This window comes from Nerophis lumbriciformis, linkage group LG06, assembly GCF_033978685.3.
Source record: "Nerophis lumbriciformis linkage group LG06, RoL_Nlum_v2.1, whole genome shotgun sequence".
NCBI lineage: Eukaryota > Metazoa > Chordata > Actinopteri > Syngnathiformes > Syngnathidae > Nerophis > Nerophis lumbriciformis.
In genome coordinates this window covers 13,017,746-13,038,367 of record NC_084553.2, presented here as the reverse complement: position 1 = coordinate 13,038,367, position 20,622 = coordinate 13,017,746, and the positions used below count along the sequence as shown (strand labels likewise).

General features: G+C 39.7%; 2 protein-coding genes across 2 annotated transcripts in view; both read right to left on the bottom strand.

The window, feature by feature from the left end:
- Positions 1 to 20,622, bottom strand: part of LOC133608483 (uncharacterized) — a 265,786-nt gene that overhangs the window by 217,312 nt on the left and 27,852 nt on the right. The window lies entirely within an intron of this gene.
- Positions 6,817 to 19,399, bottom strand: LOC133608277 (uncharacterized). The gene is made up of 2 exons (XM_061963477.2): positions 18,966 to 19,399; positions 6,817 to 13,264 (listed from the first exon to the last, which is right to left on the bottom strand). Exons 1-2 carry the CDS (start codon positions 19,180 to 19,182, stop codon positions 12,417 to 12,419), a joined length of 1,065 nt encoding a protein of 354 aa, XP_061819461.2. The 5' UTR covers positions 19,183 to 19,399; the 3' UTR covers positions 6,817 to 12,416.

Here is a 20,622-nt window from a genome sequence, read left to right as displayed (position 1 = left end):
TGAATAAAAAGTGAGGAAAATATTTTTTGTAATGTGTTCTGCTTGGGGCCTCCATTTAGCCAGGGGCCCTGGTCAAATGCATCTCGGTTGCAGTGTGAATGGAGACCGAGGCGCTTGACTGATGTCGAGGGGAGAAACCAGGTGGACTTCTCAACCTGAAACCCGGTTTTGTTTACGTTAGCATTACCGTTTTAAAGGGGTCTCTGTAGCCTAATGCAAAACCAACTTTTCTTGCCTATTGGTACCTGTTGTTGTGTATTTGGGATCTGCATAAGTCCTGAAAATTAGAAATCAAACCCTGGAGATATTTACAAAACAATCTTTCGGGATACAAGCCTTTTGGAATTTGCCCATTTAGTGTCATCAGCGGATTATTCCTATTTGGTAGAAATGTACCTAAAGATCTTTGCACGCTGTAGTCAAACATATTTTTCTCTATACTCTTGTTTTGAGGCAGATTGACTCGTACATGCACATGCATTCTCCGCCGTTGCCATTTCTAATACCATGTAGCGTACAGTTCTAATTTATGTCTGTCAGTAGACTCGCTATGGAAGCACTTAGAACTAAAACAAGGATGACATGGGAAGAAGACACTGTCAAAGTGGGGGCACGTAAGTAAGACCGCCCGCAAAACAGCGCATCCTGAAGAGACAGTCAGAAAGCAGCTTGAAGATGGTCGGTAAAACATAATCTATGAAATATTTTGACCAAAGAACTACCATTGCATGTGTAGACCACAATGAAGTGTTTGAAAAAAATCATAATGAAGTGAAACCAATTTATTCGAGGCACATAACATCTTTAAAATAAAACATTGGAAAGACCAGTTGATATGTTAATTTGTATTTTTTTTAAATTGATTTAATGCACTATTTTTCATTAAAATTATATATATTTTTTTGTATTATGTGTATATATGTGCAGATTTTTAGGACATCCTGTAAAACAGGAGTGGCCAAACTTTTTCCACAGAGCACTGCATGTTAAAACTTTTGTCATTTCCGAAGTCAGACATACGCACACGCACACGCACACATATATGTATACATACAGTCGTGGTCAAAAGTTTACATACACTTGTAAAGAACATAATGTCATGGCTGTCTTGAGTCTCCAATAATTTCTACAACTCTTATTTTTTTGTGATAGAGTGATTGGAGCACATACTTGTTGGTCACAAAAAACATTCATGAAGTTTGGGTCTTTTATGAATTTATTATGGGTCTACTGAAAATGTGAGCAAATGTGCTGGGTCAAAAGTATACATACAGCAATGTTAACATTTGCTTACATGTCCCTTGGCAAGTTTCACTGCAATAAGGCGCTTTTGGTAGCCATCCACAAGCTTCTCCTTGAATTTTTGACCACTCCTCTTGACAAAATTGGTGCAGTTCGGCTAAATTTGTTGGTTTTCTGACATGGACTTGTTTCTTCCAGCATTGTCCACACGTTTAAGTCAGGACTTTGGGAAGGCCATTCTAAAACCTTAAATCTAGCCCGATTTAGCCATTCCTTTACCACTTTTGATGTGTGTTTGGGGTCATTGTGCTGTTGGAACACCCAACTGCGCCCAAGACCCAACCTCCGGGCTGATGATGTTAGCTTGTCCTGAAGAATTTGGCAGTAATCCTACTTTTTCATTGTTCCATTTACTCTCTGTAAAGCACCAGTTCCATTGGCAGAAAAACAGGCCCAGAGCATAATACTACCACCACCATGCTTGACGGTGGGAATGGTGTATATATATATGTATATATATATATACATATATATATATATATATATATATATATATATATATATATATATATATATATATACATATGTATACATATATCCATCCCATCCATCCATTTTCTACCGCTTATTCCCTTTTGGGGTCGCGGGGGGCGCTGGAGCCTATCTCAGCTACAATCGGGCGGAAGGCGGGTACACCCTGGACAAGTCGCCACCTCATCGCAGGGCCAACACAGATAGACAGACAACATTCACACTCACATTCACACACTAGGGACAATTTAGTGTACACACACATATATATATATATAACGATTAATTTGATAATCAATTAATCTGTCGATTATTACTTCGATTAATCGATTAATAGTCGGATAAAAGAGACAAACTACATTTCTATCCTTTCCAGTATTTTATTGAAAAAAAAACAGCATACTGGCACCATACTTATTTATATTGTTTCTCAGCTGTTTGTACATGTTGCTGTTTATAAATAAAGGTTTATAAAAATTTAAAAAAAATTCAAATAAAAATAAAATTGCCTCTGCGCATGCATAGCATAGATCCAACGAATTGATGACTAAATTAATTGCCAACTTATTTTTATAATCGATTTTAATCAATTAGTATATATATGTGTATATATATATATATATATATATATATATATATATATATATATATATATACACATTTTATTTAATTATTTTTTTAAATGGGAAGACATATCCTGCATTGTATTTTTAGAATATGCTGCAAACTAATAAAAAAAAATAGTTTGGACGCACCTGTTCCAGTAGCATCTCAGTGAGCACGGGGCCTCTTGAAGGTTGTTTCTCAAAAACAAAGTCAACAGAAAAGCTGCACATGTCATCAATACATCCACAAAAATCGTAAGATTTTCACACCAAACTTAGCTTGAAGCTAACAGTTAGCCGTTCCAAATAGTGCAATAACAATTCCTCAACCACAAAAGCTTATAGGCCATAAAGAAAAAGCACTAATGACCTAATTTTCTTACTTTTACTATAACTTTGAGTCATTAATGTTTACCACCAGAAACAATTAAGTTTTCCCTATGAAAGACAAAAAGGTTATTGACATCAATAATTAATAAACAACAATTCTGATTGTTAGAGCAATTTACTGTTTCTGTCCGTCAAATGTATGACGTCATTAAAGGGGTTGGCTCAAGGCCAAGTTCCAGTCTACTTAGGGAGGGGCTGGGATCTTGCTCAGGTGTTGCTGAGTGGAGGCGCAACAGTTTTTGACTGTGCCAGGCTATGATTTGTTTGTTCCCGTTTATTTTCCGTTTTTGTTACCAAGTGAGTTTGATCTACGTGACTGTATATTAATAAATATGTGTGTTAAACATGGACACAATTCTGGACATCAATTATTAGCCAGCTACACACGTCTAAACTAGCTTCAGTTATATTCGGCAACCAGTAGCAGTAATAGTATAGGACTTTACCGCTACACTTAGTCAAAAACTGCCTCATCGGAACGCGAGTTGTTTATTAGGAAGCAACAAGCTACGAGGCTCGTTTTGGAAGAGGAACGCACGGGCCGCTGTCAGCGTTTGTTTGGTGATCGGCGGCGGAGGAAACTGATCGGCGAAGCGGCGGAGACCTTCTGCAATCAAGGTCTGCATCGGCAGCTACGAGTCCCACTGGAGAGCTACAGGGTCGCTCATTGGGGACAGCAGCCAGCAGCAGCAGCAGATCATCCCACCGAGCCAAGCAGCGCGCGTGCGTGCAGTGCGTGGAGGAGGACGCGGAGCAGCGTTGAGCCCGTCCTACACCTGTGTGGTATGTTTTAGCGGCGCGCCGACATAAACAAAAGCAAAACGGCCATTATTAAAATGTGTGCACACAAATATTGAAAAAATCCAATGCATTGGTGACTATTTGACTTGACTTGCGCGCGGGTTGAAAAACTTTGACTTTTCCAAATGGAGGAGGAGGGAGCACAAATGTGCGCTGACGAACATAAACAGCCACAGGAGGACAATGTGGCTGAACGTGACAATGTTGGGCAAGGGGTTGAAGGGAAAAAACGTGTGGTAAAAATGACACCCAAAGCTCTAGGTCACAAAATTGAAAGTTTGCAGGGTGAAATAAAATCAAAGTTGCAAAGACTATCAACGCTGAAAGAGGGGGTCATTGCCCTGTTAAATGACGAAACACGTTCACATGAGCTAAGGGAGGAATTTAGCAGGTTTATGGGTTTTTATCATGAAACCAGAAAAGTGCACAAAACTTTGTTGTCTCTGTTACCAGATGATGAGTGTACTAAACATGAGATATGGTACAAAGCAAAAATGTTGAATTTTGATGGTTTTATTGACAAGGTTGACAGGTTGATGTATTCTCAAAATGATGATGATGACGATGATGATGATGAAGTTATAAATGATGGTTCTGCTGTTGATGGTGTTGAAAATGAAAGTGTACAACCCCACGACAGCATTTCAAATGTGCAATCCAATGTCTTATCAAAGCTCAATAATTCCGTATCCTCAAACAAAAGCAAAAGGTCTTCCACTTCTTCTGCTCGCATAATAGCAGAGGCAGATAAGGCAGCACTTATTGCCCGTGCTATTGCTCTAAAAGACATTCATGCATTGGAGGCGCAGGCAGCAGCTCTAAAGAGGAGACAAGATGGGCAGGCAGCAGCTCTAAAGAGGGAACAGGAGGAACAAGCAGAGGCCATAAGGAGGAAAAAGGAGCAAATGGAGTTGGATGCTCAAATAGCATCCCACAATGCTAAATTGTCTGTCCTCCAGGAAGCCAGTGTTTCTGGCAGGAGCAAAAAGTCTGATGGAATGGAGTCCTATTATAGACAAGAGACAAAACTGAGAAAAGTGCCTGCACAGCCTGTACAACAACTTCATCAGTCTGTTAAAGCTGCTCCTTCAGAGCTTCACACAGCCAAGAATGCCCCAAACAAGGTTCATTCACACCCTCAACCAAACAAACCACTTCGCTCATCAACTTTGGATCCTGTGGAAAACCAAACAAGGCAACATTTACCTCAAGCAGCTCAATCATTTCAAGGCAATAACACAATACCAGGTGAATTCCACACTATATTACAAAGGCAAAATGAAATGATGGCACTCCTGGTTCAAGCACAAACCTCCCAATTACTTCCACACAGACACATTCCGGTTTTTGAAGGTGACCCATTGCAGTTTCAGGCTTTCATAAAAGCATTTGAGCATTGTGTAGAGGCAAAAACCAATGATTGTGGTGACTGCTTATATTATCTGGAGCAGTTTACCAAAGGACAGCCGAGAGATTTGGTGCGCAGTTGCCTCTATATGCCTACAGAGAGAGGCTATGCTACAGCAAAACGCCTACTAAGGGAACACTTCGGAAATCCTTCAAAAATAACAGCAGCCTACCTGGACAAAATCATGGTTTGGCCAAACATCAAATCTGAGGATATAAAAAATCTCCAAGCTTTTGCACTCTACTTGCGAGAATGCTCCAATGCGATGGAAGAGCTGCAATACTTGGACGAGCTCAATATTCCAGCTAGCATGAAGATGCTCATACAAAAGCTTCCTTACAAATTAAGGGACCAGTGGAGAGGGAAAGCAGCTGACATTGTTGACACACAAAAGCGACGTGCTTGTTTCATAGACATTGTGAAATTTATTGAACAGCAGGTCAGAATTGCTTCAGATCCTGTCTTTGGTGACATTCAGGACATTCCTCAAAATAAAACAATAACCAAACCCAAGCCTATGCATCAAAGAAAATCACAGTTCAGAAGAAGCAGTTTCGCAACTCAGGTGGCAGTTGCCACTGAACCTAAATCGGATACACACCTGGATAAGTTTGTTAACAGAGGCATATACTTCTCCAAGACAAACTCTATTCCCTGTCTTTATTGTAAAAGTGAACATGCATTGGAGCACTGTCCAATACTGCGAAAGAAGGCGCACAGGGAAAAGCTGAACTTTTTAAAAGAAAAAGGCTTGTGTTTTGGTTGCCTGTGCACAGGGCACCTGAGCAAGAGTTGCGACAGGCGCATCACTTGCTCTTACTGCAACAAGACACATCCCGAAGTGCTACATATTCACAGGAGGCATCTGGAAAGTGGAGGAAATAGCCATCTGCCAAAAATAGAAGCAAAGATTTGCACTACATCATCAACTTGTGGCCATACAGGGGCTGGCAACTATGGAATTTTACCTATCCTGCCCGTTCAAGTGAAGTGCTCAAAGGGCAGCAAGATAGTCCAGACATACGCTTTCCTAGATCCAGGAAGCACAGGGACCTTCTGTTCTGAACAACTACTGAACAGGCTGAATACAGAAGGCCGAAGAACAAGAGTCCACTTGCGCACCATGGGGCACAGTAAGGCGGTCCCTAGCAGCGTTATAAATGGCCTGAAAATCTCTAATCTTACTGGCAGTAAGTTTTTTGAGCTTCCCGATATGTTCACTCAAATGCAGATGCCTGTGGGTACTAACAATCTGATCAGTGAAGCAGAGCTAGATAAGTGGCCTTACCTCAAAGGCATTAAAATCCCTCGACTAACTGCCAACGTGGATCTGTTAATTGGTACTAACGCCTCCAAGTTAATGGAACCATGGGAGGTGATTAACAGCCATGGAGACGGACCCTATGCTGTCAGAACCCTACTGGGGTGGGTAATTAATGGGCTAATACAAGACAACAACCAGCATAATGGGAGCCCCACAGTTACTGTTAACCACACCATCGTTAACAGGTTGGAGGAACCGCTTACCAACCAGAGCATTTGCGGAACACGATCAGCCCAAAAGTCCTATGAGTGGACTCAAAGCTTCCGCATTGAAAAAGAGGAGCAAGAAAAGCTTTGCAGTGGGAGAAAAAACTTGCTTTGGAAAAGGAGAGGCAGGAGAGAACATGACTTGGCCAAAAAGCAGGAAGAGCGAGAGCAAGCTCTGGCCAGAGAGAGATCTCTAGAGCTAGAAAGACAAAGAGGCTTGGAGCAAGCACTTCTCCAGCAGCAACACGAGGAGAAGAAAAAGAGAGAAATGGAAAAAGCAAGACTCAAAGTTTGGAAGCAGAAAGAAAAAAAGGATCTGTACTCAAAGAGAAGATGGAGGCAGAGTCTATATCGCTGACCTTTTTTGGAAAAGGTGGATTCGCGAGTATTTACCGTTGCTACAAGAGCGACAAACGTGGACAAATGAAAAAGGATGCTTCAGCACCAAGAGGAAGTTGGATACTTAGAAGAATACTGGTAACCTTTCCTGATAGGAAAGGCCTTGTACGCTCAGTCTGCAAACCAAAACGAGCATAATCGAAAGACCAATAACGATATGCCTTCTATGTGAAGGTATGGAGTAAAATAATTGCATTATTGCAAAAGGGAACATGAAAACCAAAGAAAAAAGGTTTTGTTTTGGTGTTATGGCTCTATTTGTATGTATTTATTTTTAATTCAATTGCTCTGTTCATCACGCCAGTAGCAATTAGGGGCTGGTGTGTTAGAGCCATTTACTGTTTCTGTCCGTCAAATGTATGACGTCATTAAAGGGGTTGGCTCAAGGCCAAGTTCCAGTCTACTTAGGGAGGGGCTGGGATCTTGCTCAGGTGTTGCTGAGTGGAGGCGCAACAGTTTTTGACTGTGCCAGGCTATGATTTGTTTGTTCCCGTTTATTTTCCGTTTTTGTTACCAAGTGAGTTTGATCTACGTGACTGTATATTAATAAATATGTGTGTTAAACATGGACACAATTCTGGACATCAATTATTAGCCAGCTGCACACGTCTAAACTAGCTTCAGTTATATTCGGCAACCAGTAGCAGTAATAGTATAGGACTTTACCGCTACACTGATCTTGTCCCACCTTGTCTCCACTGTATTTTATTAGCAACACTGCAGACAATCAGGTGTTTTATCATTTTAAGAATGAACATGATATATGCAGACTAATGTTGTCCCAGATACCAATATTTTGGTACAAAATAAAGGGTACTACAAAAAATGTCATTGTTGGCTTTAACAGAAAATCTTTGACATTAAACATGTTTTTTATTGCAATAAAAATACAATTTTGGCATTAAATAACAGTGAATATATTAAACAAATTCTCTTTTATTAGTAAGTAAGCAAACTCCTAATTTTGCTCCTGTGGTATGCAGTAACAAATAGTGTCATTTCCCATTCTATCATTTTGTCCAAATTATGATGGGACAAGCAGTAGAAAATGTATGGATTATTAATCTATTTGTTCATTTACTGTTTTAAGCAAATTCTATCTACACTTCTGTTAAAACGTATTCTTCTGTTGCTTGGATGCTTGACATAAGATTTAAGTGATATGGCAATTTCGGGTATGAATCCAATACAAAGTAGTTACAGTCTCATACATTGTTGTTGTTTTTTTGATTGATTGATTGAAACTTTTATTAGTAGATTGCACAGTACAGTACATATTCCGTACAATTGACCACTAAATGGTAACACCCCAATAAGTTTTTCAACTTGTTTAAGTCGGGGTCCACGTTAATCAATTCATGGTAATATTTAAAATCCTCCTGAGTCAAGGGACATACACTATATTGCCAAAAGTATTTGGCCACCTGCCTTGACTCTCATATGAACTTGAAGTGCCATCCCATTCCTAACCCATAGGGTTCAATATGATGTCGGTCCACCTTTTGCAGCTATTACAGCTTCAACTCTTCTGGGAAGGCTGTCCACAAGGTTGCGGAGTGTGTTTGTAGGAATTTTCCACCATTCTTCCAAAAGCGCATCGGTGAGGTCACACACTGATGTTAGTAGAGAAGACCTGGCTCTCAAGTCTCCGTTCTAATTCATCCCAAAGGTGTTCTATCGGGTTCAGGTCAGGACTCTGTGCAGGCCAGTCAAGTTCATCCACGTCTTTATGGACCTTGCTTTGTGCACTGGTGCACAGTCATGTTGGAAGAGGAAGGGGCCCGCTCCAAACTGTTCCCACAAGGTTGGGAGCATGGAATTGTCCAAAATGTTTTGGTATCCTAGAGCATTCAAAGTTCCTTTCACTGGAACTAAGGGGCCAAGCCCAACTCCGGAAAAACAACCCCACACCATAATTCCTCCTCCACCAAATTTCACACTTGGCACAATGCAGTCCGAAATGTAGCGTTCTCCTGGCAACCTCCAAACCCAGACTCGTCCATCAGATTGCCAGATGGAAAAGCGTGATTCATCACTCCAGAGAACCCGTCTCCACTGCTCTAGAGTCCAGTGGCGACGTGCTTTACACCACTGCATCCCACGCTTTGCATTGGACTTGGTGATGTATGGCTTAGACGCAGCTGCCCGGCCATGGAAACCCATTCCAAACTACAAACTTCATGTGACCTTCCACATGAAGTTTGGAGCTCTGTAGCAACTGACTGTGCAGAAAGTCGGCGACCTCTTTGCACTATGCCCTTCAGGCATGGCTGAGTTGCTGTTGTTCCCAAACTCTTCCATTTTCTTATAATAAAGCCGACAGTTGACTTTGGAATATTTAGGAGCGAGGAAATTTCACGACTGGGTTTGTTGCACAGGTGGCATCCTATCACAGTTCCACACTGGAAATCACTGAAAGCGGGCCCATTCTTTCACAAATGTTTGTAGAAACAGTCTCCATGCCTAAGTGCTTGATTTTATACACCTGTGATTAGGACACCTGATTCTCATCATTTGGATGGGTGGCCAAGTACTTTTGGCAACATAGTGTATTTCTTGAGAGTATAAACAATAAAAGACTGACAAAAGATTTAGTGATAATAAAAAATATCCATGTATTCATTATAGTATCGACTGTATACGGCTCTTGTACTTGGCATCATTACAGTGGATATACGTGTAGATCCATCCATTTGTTTACATTCAGCGGCGCTAGCTTGCTGTTAGCGGTTAGCCATTGTATCCTATTGTTGTGTAGTAAGGACCGCCTTAATGCAAGGGATTACCGGGCCCCCGAATTTGACAGTGGAATGTAATGAGTGGCGTTCGTAGCTGTCAATCACAGACAGCTCAGCTTCGTGTAGAAATTGTGTGGTCTCTCTATAAGCTGCGTTTTTTGTTTGTTTGTTTTGTTTGGGGCGGTATAGCTCGGTTGGTAGCGCGGCCGTGCCAGCAACTTGAGGGTTCCAGGTTCGATCCCCGCTTCCGCCATCCTCGTCACTGCCGTTGTGTCCTCGGGCAAGACACTTTACCCAACTGCTCCCAGTGCCACCCACACTGGTTTGAATGTCACTTAGATATTGGGTTTCACTATGTAAAAGCGCTTTGAGTCATTAGAGAAAAGCGCTATATAAATATAATTCACACACTTCACTTTTGTTTTTCCTACTGCTGCGAGCGGGGCGCGAACCCAGGTCGCCGATTGAACAGGCAAGTGTGCTGACTAATGAGCTAAAAGTCTATTCTTGAAGTCGACCGGCCTGCGCCCGTCATGAACAAAATGACCTTTAACATGGATGATATTTTTACACGGGTGCTGTTGAGTAAAATCATTATTTTCTTTTTTTTTTCTTTTCAAACTGTGTTTTCAGATTCTCTCTGTGTGCAGTGAAGCATGTTGAAGTATTCCTCGTCGTGCAGGGATGATACTTGCAAAAAACTTCTTTTTTTTTCCGTCGACGACTAGTGATTTAGGAGTAGTTGAAACACTCGCTGTGGTTTAGTGTTTAAAGGTCCACATTTATTGTTAGTTGTGAGTCAAAAATACATCCACTGTCTCCACACTGTTTTCGCTTGTAAGTGCTCTGTGTGTGTCTTGACTTGCGACTCGGCTCATATTACCAGCAATATCACCCTGGCGCATACTTGCCAACCTTGAGACCTCCGAATTCGGGAGATGGTGGGGGGGGGGGGGGGGGGGGTATATATTTTCAAGTATTTCGTATATATATATATATATATATATATATATATATATATTAGGGGTGTAACGGTACACAAAAATTTCGGTTCGGTACGTACCTCGGTTTAGAGGTCACGGTTCGGTTCATTTTCGGTACAGTAAGAAAACAACAAAATATAAATTTATTATTTATTTTTTTACCAAATTTGCAAAATCTTCCACCAAAAATATTTTTCTTAGTGGAATATTTGATGTGAAGTAATCGGAACCTTGGATAGGTCAATAATTAATAATAACATTGATTTTGATTCAATATTATGTTTTGAGCAATGACAGTTTGAAAGAAAAAAAACAGCTTTGTTTTATTAGTCAACATTGCAACTTTTTCTAAATTACATTTAACCTTTAAGCTTTTTTATTTCACTTTTGTTATTATTTTGTTTATTTTAATAGTATTTGTAGAATGTGCCGTGGGCCTTTAAAACATTAGGTGTGGGCCGCAAATGGCACACTTTTGACACTGCTATAGATAATAAAAAATTAAACCTGATAAATCTATGGATAAAAAGCAGAGCCGGGCGACGCATGCGCGTTTATCACAACTCTCTCTCTCTCTCTGTCTCTGCCCCTCCCTCACCAATGCTGCTGCGCGCACAATTTGTTTTGTTTTTAACCCCTTCTTAACCCTGAACGTACATTGAAAACCCTAACTCAAAATGCCGGACATTTGAGGCATTTAAGAAACTCCGCCCTGACAGCTCCGCAAAAGAGGACATGTCCGGTGAAAAGAGGACGTATGGTCAGTCTATCGTAGCCCGTTAGCTGCTAGCATGCCGTGTGTTGTGCCTCAGTGTGCATTGTTTACACAACGCGGGTTACGCTACTTAATATGTCCGTGTGGAAACTCGTTCGGTACACCTCCGAACCGAACCGGAACCCCCGTACCGAAACGGTTCAATACAAATACACGTACCGTTACACCCCTCATATATAAATATAATCCGTTCATAAATGAGTATATCCGTTCGGCTACCGTGTTCAATGGCGAGGTCTGATCTACAAAATGTGCAGGCAGCATACCCATTCCCCTTTGAGCTGTTCTGGATGAACTGAAATTATTTTTTCCAATCATTTTGGAACTTGCAAGCGTACTTCTTCTTACTCGTCGTCGCCATGTCTCTTCTTCGTTCTTCTGTTATGTTTTTGACATTACTACTTGCCGTAGTTTTGAAGCAATGCATGATGGGAATCCGGATGTTGTGTGTCAGTGTATTAACGTGCTGGCTGGAATAAAACACACGCTGAGAAATAGCTTGGTGCCTGCCTACTTTATGGGTTATAGATAAACCTATGGATAACGGAGACATATATAATAGTCTCCTTTTCAGGAGAGAGAGGATGCTAAAGGCAGTGTGTTAAGGCACGCCCCCAATATTGTTGTCCGGGTGGAAATCGGGAGAAATTTGGGAGACTGGTTGTCCCGGGAGATTTTCGGGAGGGGCACTGAAATTCGGGAGGGAAAATCGGGAGGGTTGGCAAGTGTGCCCTGGCGCGTCATCATGTCCATGAAGAAAAAAGTACGGGTATTTTTTAAAAGGCAGCATTGTACCATTTTTAATTAATTCCTACCGCAGTTTTTTAGTACCGGCATATCGTACAACTCTACTGCAGACCTTTATATACAGTGCTAACATTTGTTTGCATTTTTCTTGCAAGGAAAATGTCACATGACTTAATGAAAACTTTCATGCTCAATTCATTCCAATGGTTGATACACATATTAAACGTGATAAAAGAATATAAGTTACTTTAATGCTACATGATTGAGTCAAAGCGCTGCGTCGCGTATAGCAGCACACACGTGTTTGCGATACTGATACTTATAAGAGAATTTTCCGTCGCACTTTTTGCAACTGAACGGTTTCTCTCCGGTGTGTTTCCTGGTGTGATTCATCAAACTGCCTCGATGGGAGAATTTTTCGCCACAAATCAGGCACGACAAGGGTTTCTCTCCGGTGTGTAATCTCATGTGTATGTTCAAATTTCCTCTTTGGGAGAACGTCTCGCCGCAGACTGAGCACACGAACGGTTTTTCACCCGTGTGCGTTCTCGTGTGCACCACCAGATCGCTTTTTCGAGAGAACCTCTGGCTACAAATGGTGCAGAGAAAAGGTTTCTCTCCGGTGTGCGTTCTCATGTGTATCGTCAAAGTGCAATTTAAGGAGAATCTTTTACCGCAAACTGAGCAGCCGTACGGTTTTTCACCCGTGTGGACTCTCATGTGCCTCTTGAAGGTTGTCAGCCATCCAAAGGTTTTGTCACATTGAGAGCACTGAAATGATTTTTTGTCCGTGTGAGACGTCTTATCCGCTTTAGAGTCTTCCTCATCAGTGTCAGCGGAGTGTGACGTCGTCTCGTCGCTGTCAGACACTGGAGCTAAGAGGCTGTCTGCTTCCGATCTTCTCGTCTCCTCACTTTGACCCTGCTCAAGCTGCGGCCTCTCGGCGTCATCGTCTTCGCTCTTCACAACCACACAAGTCACTGGAAACTCGCTGACGTCGGCCTCTTCCGGAGTCCATACTTGCTCCTCTTTGATGAGGGGGGGCCCAGGATCCTCAGGCTCCACCGAGGTGCTCCACCCCCGCTGCTCAGCGGGAAGATCTTCGTCGCTGATGTCTGTAGGACACAATAACACAAACACACATGGCTTTAAATAACTATATTTTACTTCAGCAGTGAAATATAGTTACAATTAAGGCAGCAAATCGTGAACAAGAGTCCAAAACATGTTCAAATTCAGTTTTAAATGCCTACCCTACACACTTTTATTTATTTGTAAGAATTGTATTTCTATTAATTATTGAATTTCTGATCTTCCTGAGCCACTTAGTGGTTGCATTTATTGTTGTTGTGTTTCCTTACAGGAAAACCTACTCAGTGGCCTAGTGGTTAGAGTGTCCGCCCTGAGATCGGTAGGTTGTGGGTTCAAACCCCGGCCGAGTCATACCAAAGACTATAAAAATGGGACCCATTACCTCCCTGCTTGGCACTCAGTATCAAGGGTTGGAATTGGGGGTTAAATCACCAAAAATGATTCCCGGGCGCGGCCACCGCTGCTGCCCACTGCTCCCCTCACCTCCCAGGGGGTGATCAAGGGTGATGGGTTAAATGAATAATGAATAATTTCGCCACACCTAGTGTGTGTGTGACAATCATTGGTACTTTAACTTTAACTTTTAAAAATGGCAAAATGTCACATGAGTTGCAGGTTTAGCAACAATAGACCGCATTAAGAACTGCACTTATTTATTTATTAATAACACTGTTATTTGTTTATGTCTATTTTAAATACATATGTCCCACTTTCATCATGTTCTGTTACTGGGGTGTCCAAATTGTTTTTCAATCAAAGCGTGCGGGTGCCATTTTGATTATTTTACATTTCAAACCCAATATTTATAGGTTTTTTTTCACCTTTAAGGCTCCCCTCATTTTTGGTCCTGAGGTCCCAGAAGAGACTCAGTTAAATGTTTTTAAAAAAAATTGTTTTTTTTTATTTTATCGATTTTTTAAAATTAAATTAAGAATCGTTACAAATAAGAATTGCGATTAATTTGAAAACTTTTGACTTATTTGACACCTCTTATTTATTTCAAATTTAAAAAAACAAGTCCTTTGTGGATTGTATATTACATATTTTAATGGGTCTGTTATTTGGCTCTGTTATTTGTTTGTCTATTTTAAAAACATATATGTCCCACTTTCATCATGTTCTGTTACTGGAGTGTCCAAATTGTTTTTCACTGAAAAATCAAAGCGTGCGGGGGCCATTTTGATTATTTTAAATTTCAAAACCAATATTTATAGATTTTTTTTTTTTACCTTCAGAGCTCCCCGAATGTTAGGTCCTGGGGACCCAGAAGAGTCTCAGTTTACTGTTTAAAATGTTTTTTTAAATATATATATTTTAAAAAATTATATTATTATTATAACATTATAATTTTTTCAACAGCTAAATCTCTAGATCAACTTTAGTTTTATCTGTCGATAATGTTTTGTGCTCTTTTTTGTTAAAGAACACTCTGTTTTAATGGCATAAATATGGGATATTTATCCCCAAAAATATTTTTGGTGAACTAATACTGCATTTGATGTGAAGTAATTGGAGCCCTAAATATTTCAATAATTCATTACAACATTAATTTGTATTAATTATATTTTTTTGATGAATTTTTTTTTTTTTTTAATTCACAAAAAAGCGTTACAAATATTAACATCTTTTATTTTACTTTCAAAGTCTAAATCTCCAGATCCACCTCAAATATATTTGTTAATTATACGTTTTTATTTTTATTTTTTAAAGTTTGTTTCTTTTTGTCGTACAAAACCTTTTTTTACGGCAAACACACAAAATATGCAATATTTTCCACAAAAAAATATTTCAAAGTGGAATAATTGATGTGAAGTAATTGGAGTCTTCAATAGGTCAATAGTTCATAAAAATATTGATTTGAGTAATGACAGTTTGAAAGAAAAATAACAGCTTTGTGTTACTAGAGTCAAACTTGTTCTTGTTACAGTTCGTGTGCTTTCTCTTTCATTCCTTGTTTTTTTGTTGTTTTTCAGAAGTATTTTTAGAATGTGCCGCGAGCCGTAAAAAAATTAGCAACTTTGCTAATTTTTCTTTGTTACATGTCACCAGTCTGCTTTTTGATGTATTTTGTAATATAATTTTTAGAATGAATTAGCTACGGGCCGTACTTTGTTCAGTTCAGTTCCAGTTTATTTCGATACACTGTAATGCTTCACATATTTCCAGTTGTTTCATTACAGCACGTCCGAAAAGGAGTAAGAAGAAGCTGAGCTTATTTAATCCTAACCCTTTTCATACTATACCAATTTTATCCAATTTCCTTGTTCTCTGTAACAGAACAGTGAATAAATAAATAATGTACTATAGTAAGTAAACAAATATTAAATACATAAATAATATTTATCTAAAAAAAAAAGGGTTCAAGATGTTCATCATAATTCTTGTTCTGTGTACTTTGTAAAAACTTGTAGTTTGAACCGTCTCTCAAACCGAATCATATTGGTGCTTTGTTTGATTTCTTTGGTTAATCCATTCCATTATTTAATTCCACATACTGATATGCTAAAGGTTTTAAGTGTTGTACGAGCATACAATCGTTTTAAATTAGATTTTCCTCTAAGGTTATACTTCTTCTCTTTTGTTGAGAAGGATTGTTGTATATTCTTGGGTAGCAGGTTATAGTTTGCTTTGTACATCATTTTAGCTGTTTGCAAATGCACCAAATCATTGAATTTCAATATTTGTGATTCAATAAATAAAGGGTTTGTATGTTCTCTATATCCAACATTATGAATTATTCTAATAGATCTTTTTTGTAACACGGTTGGTGAAAGAAGCGCACATTCATAGTTGTTTCCCCATACTTCTACACAATAACTCAGATATGGTAACACTAGCGAGCAGTAGAGAATATGAAGTGATTTTTGGTCTAGAACATGTTTTTTATTAATTATTGATGTGTTTCTTGCTACTTTATGTTGTATATTTTCATATGAGATTTCCAGTTCATTTTATCATCTATTATTACACCCAAAAATGTTTTCTTTTACCCTTTCAATATTTACTCCGTCTATCTGTATTTGTGTTTGACTTTCCCTTCTACTGTTACCAAATAGCATTATTTTAGTTTTACTGAGATTCAAAGATAGTCTGTTTTTGTCATACAAAACTTTTTTTTATGGCAAACACACAAAATATGCAATATTTTCCCCCAAAAAATATTTCAAAGTGGAATATTTGATGTGAAGTAATTGGAGTTTTTAATAGGTCAATAATTCATAAATATGTTTATTTTGGATTTGAGTAATGACAGTTTTAAAGAAAAATAACAGTTTTGTGTTATTAGTCAAATGTTTACTTGTTCCAGTTCATGCTTTCTCTTTCATTCCTTGTTTTTTTTTATTCTTTTTCAAAAGTACTTTTAGAATGTGCTGCGAGCCATTTAAAAAAGAGCAACTTTGCAAATTGTTCTTTGTTAAAGTACCAATGATTGTCACACACACACTAGGTGTGGCGAAGTTAATCAGAGGCTGAGTTGACTTGAAACTGCACTTTTTATATGTAGAAGAAAAGTTTTGTCATTTTCTTTAATCTGAGCAACACCTTGAAGCAGTTTAATGTTGATTAACGTGGACCCCGACTTAAACAAGTTGAAAAACCTATTGGGGTGTTACCATTTAGTGGTCAATTGTACGGAATATGTACTGTACTGTGCAATCTACTAATACAAGTCGCAATCAATCAATCAAAAAAAGCACTTTATATGTAGAAAAGTTTTGTTAAGAAACCATTCTGAGCCTTATCTTATTTAGTTTTTATTTTATATATGTTGACCACATTAACCCTGACAATGGACCCTGTGTGTATATGTATGTTATGCCATTGTTTACAAATTTGGTAAATAAATAACCAAAAAATTTATATTTTGTTGTTTTCTTACTGTACCGAAAGTGAACCGAACCGTGACCTCTAAACCGAGGTACGTACCGAACCAAAATTTTTGTGTACCGTTACACCCCTACTTGGAGGGGACCGCAGATGTGGTCTAATTTTTAGAATGTGCCTTGGGCCGTATAAAAATTAGTTTTGGGCCGCACTTTGGACACCCGTTTTAACATATTGATTATAAATGACTGTTTAACTAAAAGTTATTTTTCTCTTTCTCTTTTACCATGAATTGATTAACGCGGGCCCTTATTCGGGTGTTACCATTTAGTGGTCAATTGTACGGAATAGGTACTGTACTGTGCAATCTACTAATAAAAGTTTCAATCAATCAATCAATCAAAAAAACTCTTCTTTTCATAGACATTTCAAAATTATTAATTTTAGATCTGTATTTATAATACCATCCATCCATCCATCCATCTTCTTCCGCTTATCCGAGGTCGGGTCGCGGGGGCAGCAGCTTAAGCAGGGAAGCCCAGACTTTCCTCTCCCCAGCCACTTTGTCCAGCTCTTCCCGGGGGATCCCGAGGCGTTCCCAGGCCAGCCGGGAGAGATAGTCTTCCCAACGTGTCCTGGGTCTTCCCCGTGGCCTCCTGACGGTTGGACGTGCCCTAAACACCTCCCTAGGGAGGCGTTCGGGTGGCATCCTGACCAGGTGCCCGAACCACCTCATCTGGCTCCTCTCGATGTGGAGGAGCAGCAGCTTTACTTTGAGCTCCTCCCGGATGGCAGAGCTTCTCACCCTATCTCTAAGGGAGAGACCCGCCACCCGGCGGAGGAAACTCATTTCAGCCGCTTGTACCCGTGATCTTGTCCTTTCGGTCATAACCCAAAGCTCATGACCATAGGTGAGGATGGGAACGTAGATCGACCGGTAAATTAAGAGCTTTGCCTTCCGGCTCAGCTCCTTCTTCACCACAACGGATCGATACAGCGTCCGCATTACTGAAGACGCCGCACCGATCCGCCTGTCGATCTCACGATCCACTCTTCCCTCACTCGTGAACAAGACTCCGAGGTACTTGAACTCCTCCACTTGGGGCAGGGTCTCCTCCCCAACCCGGAGATGGCATTCCACCCTTTTCCGGGCGAGAACCATGGACTCTGACTTGGAGGTGCTGATTCTCATCCCAGTCGCTTCACACTCGGCTGCGAACCGATCCCGTGAGAGCTGAAGATCCTGGCCAGATGAAGCCATCAGGACCACATCATCTGCAAAAAGAAGAGACCTAATCCTGCAGCCACCAAACCAGATCCCCTCAACGCCTTGACTGCGCCTAGAAATCCTGTCCATAAAAGTTATGAACAGAACCGGTGACAAAGGGCAGCCTTGGCGGAGTCCAACCCTCACTGGAAACGTGTCCGACTTACTGCCGGCAATGCGGACCAAGCTCTGACACTGATCATACAGGGAGCGGACCGCCACAATCAGACAGTCCGATACCCCATACTCTCTGAGCACTCCCCACAGGACTTCCCGAGGGATACGGTCGAATGCCTTCTCCAAGTCCACAAAGCACATGTAGACTGGTTGGGCAAACTCCCATGCACCCTCAAGGACCCTGCCGAGAGTATAGAGCTGGTCCACAGTTCCACGACCAGGACGAAAACCACACTGTTCCTCCTGAATCCGAGGTTCGACTATCCGGCGTAGCCTCCTCTCCAGTACACCTGAATAGACCTTACCGGGAAGGCTTATATAATACCATGCCGTGATATTATTGCCTCAGGTTATCATACCGTCAGCATCTCATACATAAATTGACTCCTGGATAAAGAATGTCAATGGTAAAAAATAATAATAATAATAATAATACGAATCCAACTTGAACAAACCTGTTCTGTTTAACACAACTTGAGGCTTGACAACAGCGTCCAGTTGTTGACGTTGTCGCTCGTTCTCCTCTTTTGTTCGAGAAAGTTCCTCCTCGTATTCTGCTATCGTCCTTTCCAACACGACAAATATTTCTTCCACGACAGCATTCAGTCGCTCAGTCACCATCGCTCTCAGTATTTGGACTTTGCACATGTTCTCAGTGACAACAATTAGCATGTGATGCTAACTTCTCTTTGTTAGCAGCGAACGGGCTAAGGTAGCATGAGAAACAATACCAAATTATGAGGTTTCCGTCATTATACGGTATATGCTTGTGGTGAATAAATTATTTAAAACACAGTGAATACGCGCGGATTTTAGTCGGACGGCGAAGTAAATAGTTAAGTCACACAGTTTCGCGAGCTTATTTAATGCTAATGCTACCATAGTAGCATATGATTACTACCGGAAGTGGTAGTACGGCAACTCCAAGTGGACAAACTACCTTTCCTCAAACGAACAATTGAAACACCTTATATAGTTGAACTTTTACATCGTTTGTTTCAAACATGACTACACAACAATACGGAATATATTTACAATGAAGTAAATAATTAAGTCACACTATTTTGCGAGTTTAAATGATTGATAATGTTACCATAGTTAGTAGCATTGATAGCTACCGAAAGAGGTAGTACGGCAAGTCCAAGTAACCAAACTACCTCATCTCAAACGAACAATTGGAATAAAATTTAAATAAACCGTTATAATATTTTTTATTTAATACAGTCTTTATTTCAAACATCACCGCACAATAACTTAGCACACATTTACAGTGACAGTTTTGCGAGTTTAAATTGCTACAGGATACTACGGCAAATCCAAGTGGACAAACTACCTTTCCACAAACGGACGATTTAAAAACAGGATATAATTTATCTATTACATTGTTTGTTTCCAACATTATTACACAAAAATACAGATTATATTTACAATGAAGTAAATAGTTAAGTCACACTATTTCTGGAGTTGTAATTATTGTTAATATTACTATACTAGCATTGATAGCTACCGATAGAGGTAGTACGGCAAGTCCAAGTAGCCAAACTACCTATTCTCAAACGAACAATTGAAACATAAAAGTACTTCATAATATTGTTTATTTGACACGTTCTTTATTCCAAATATTATTGCACAATAACTTAGCACAAATTTACCTTGGAGTAAATAGTTATGTTACACAGTTTTGCGAGTTTAAATTTCTACAGGAAGTGGTTGTACAGCAAGTCCAAGTGAACAAACTACCTTCCCTCAAACGAACAATTGAAAACACTATATAATCTATTTATTACATAGTTTGTTTCATACATAATATATTTACAATGAAGTAAATAGTTATGTCACACAATTTTGCGAGCTTAAATTATTTATAATGTTTCCATACTAGCATTGATAACTACCGAAAGAGGTAGTACGGCAAATCCAAGTAGCCAAACTCTCTCATCTCAAACGAACAATTGAAATAAAAAAGGACTCAATAATATTTTAAATTACATTTCTTATTTTCAAAAATCTTTGCATAATGCATTAGCACATATTCACAGCGAAGTAAAAAATTACGTTACACAGTTACAGTTTTGCAAGTTTAAATTGCGACCGGAAGTGGTAGTGAATTAA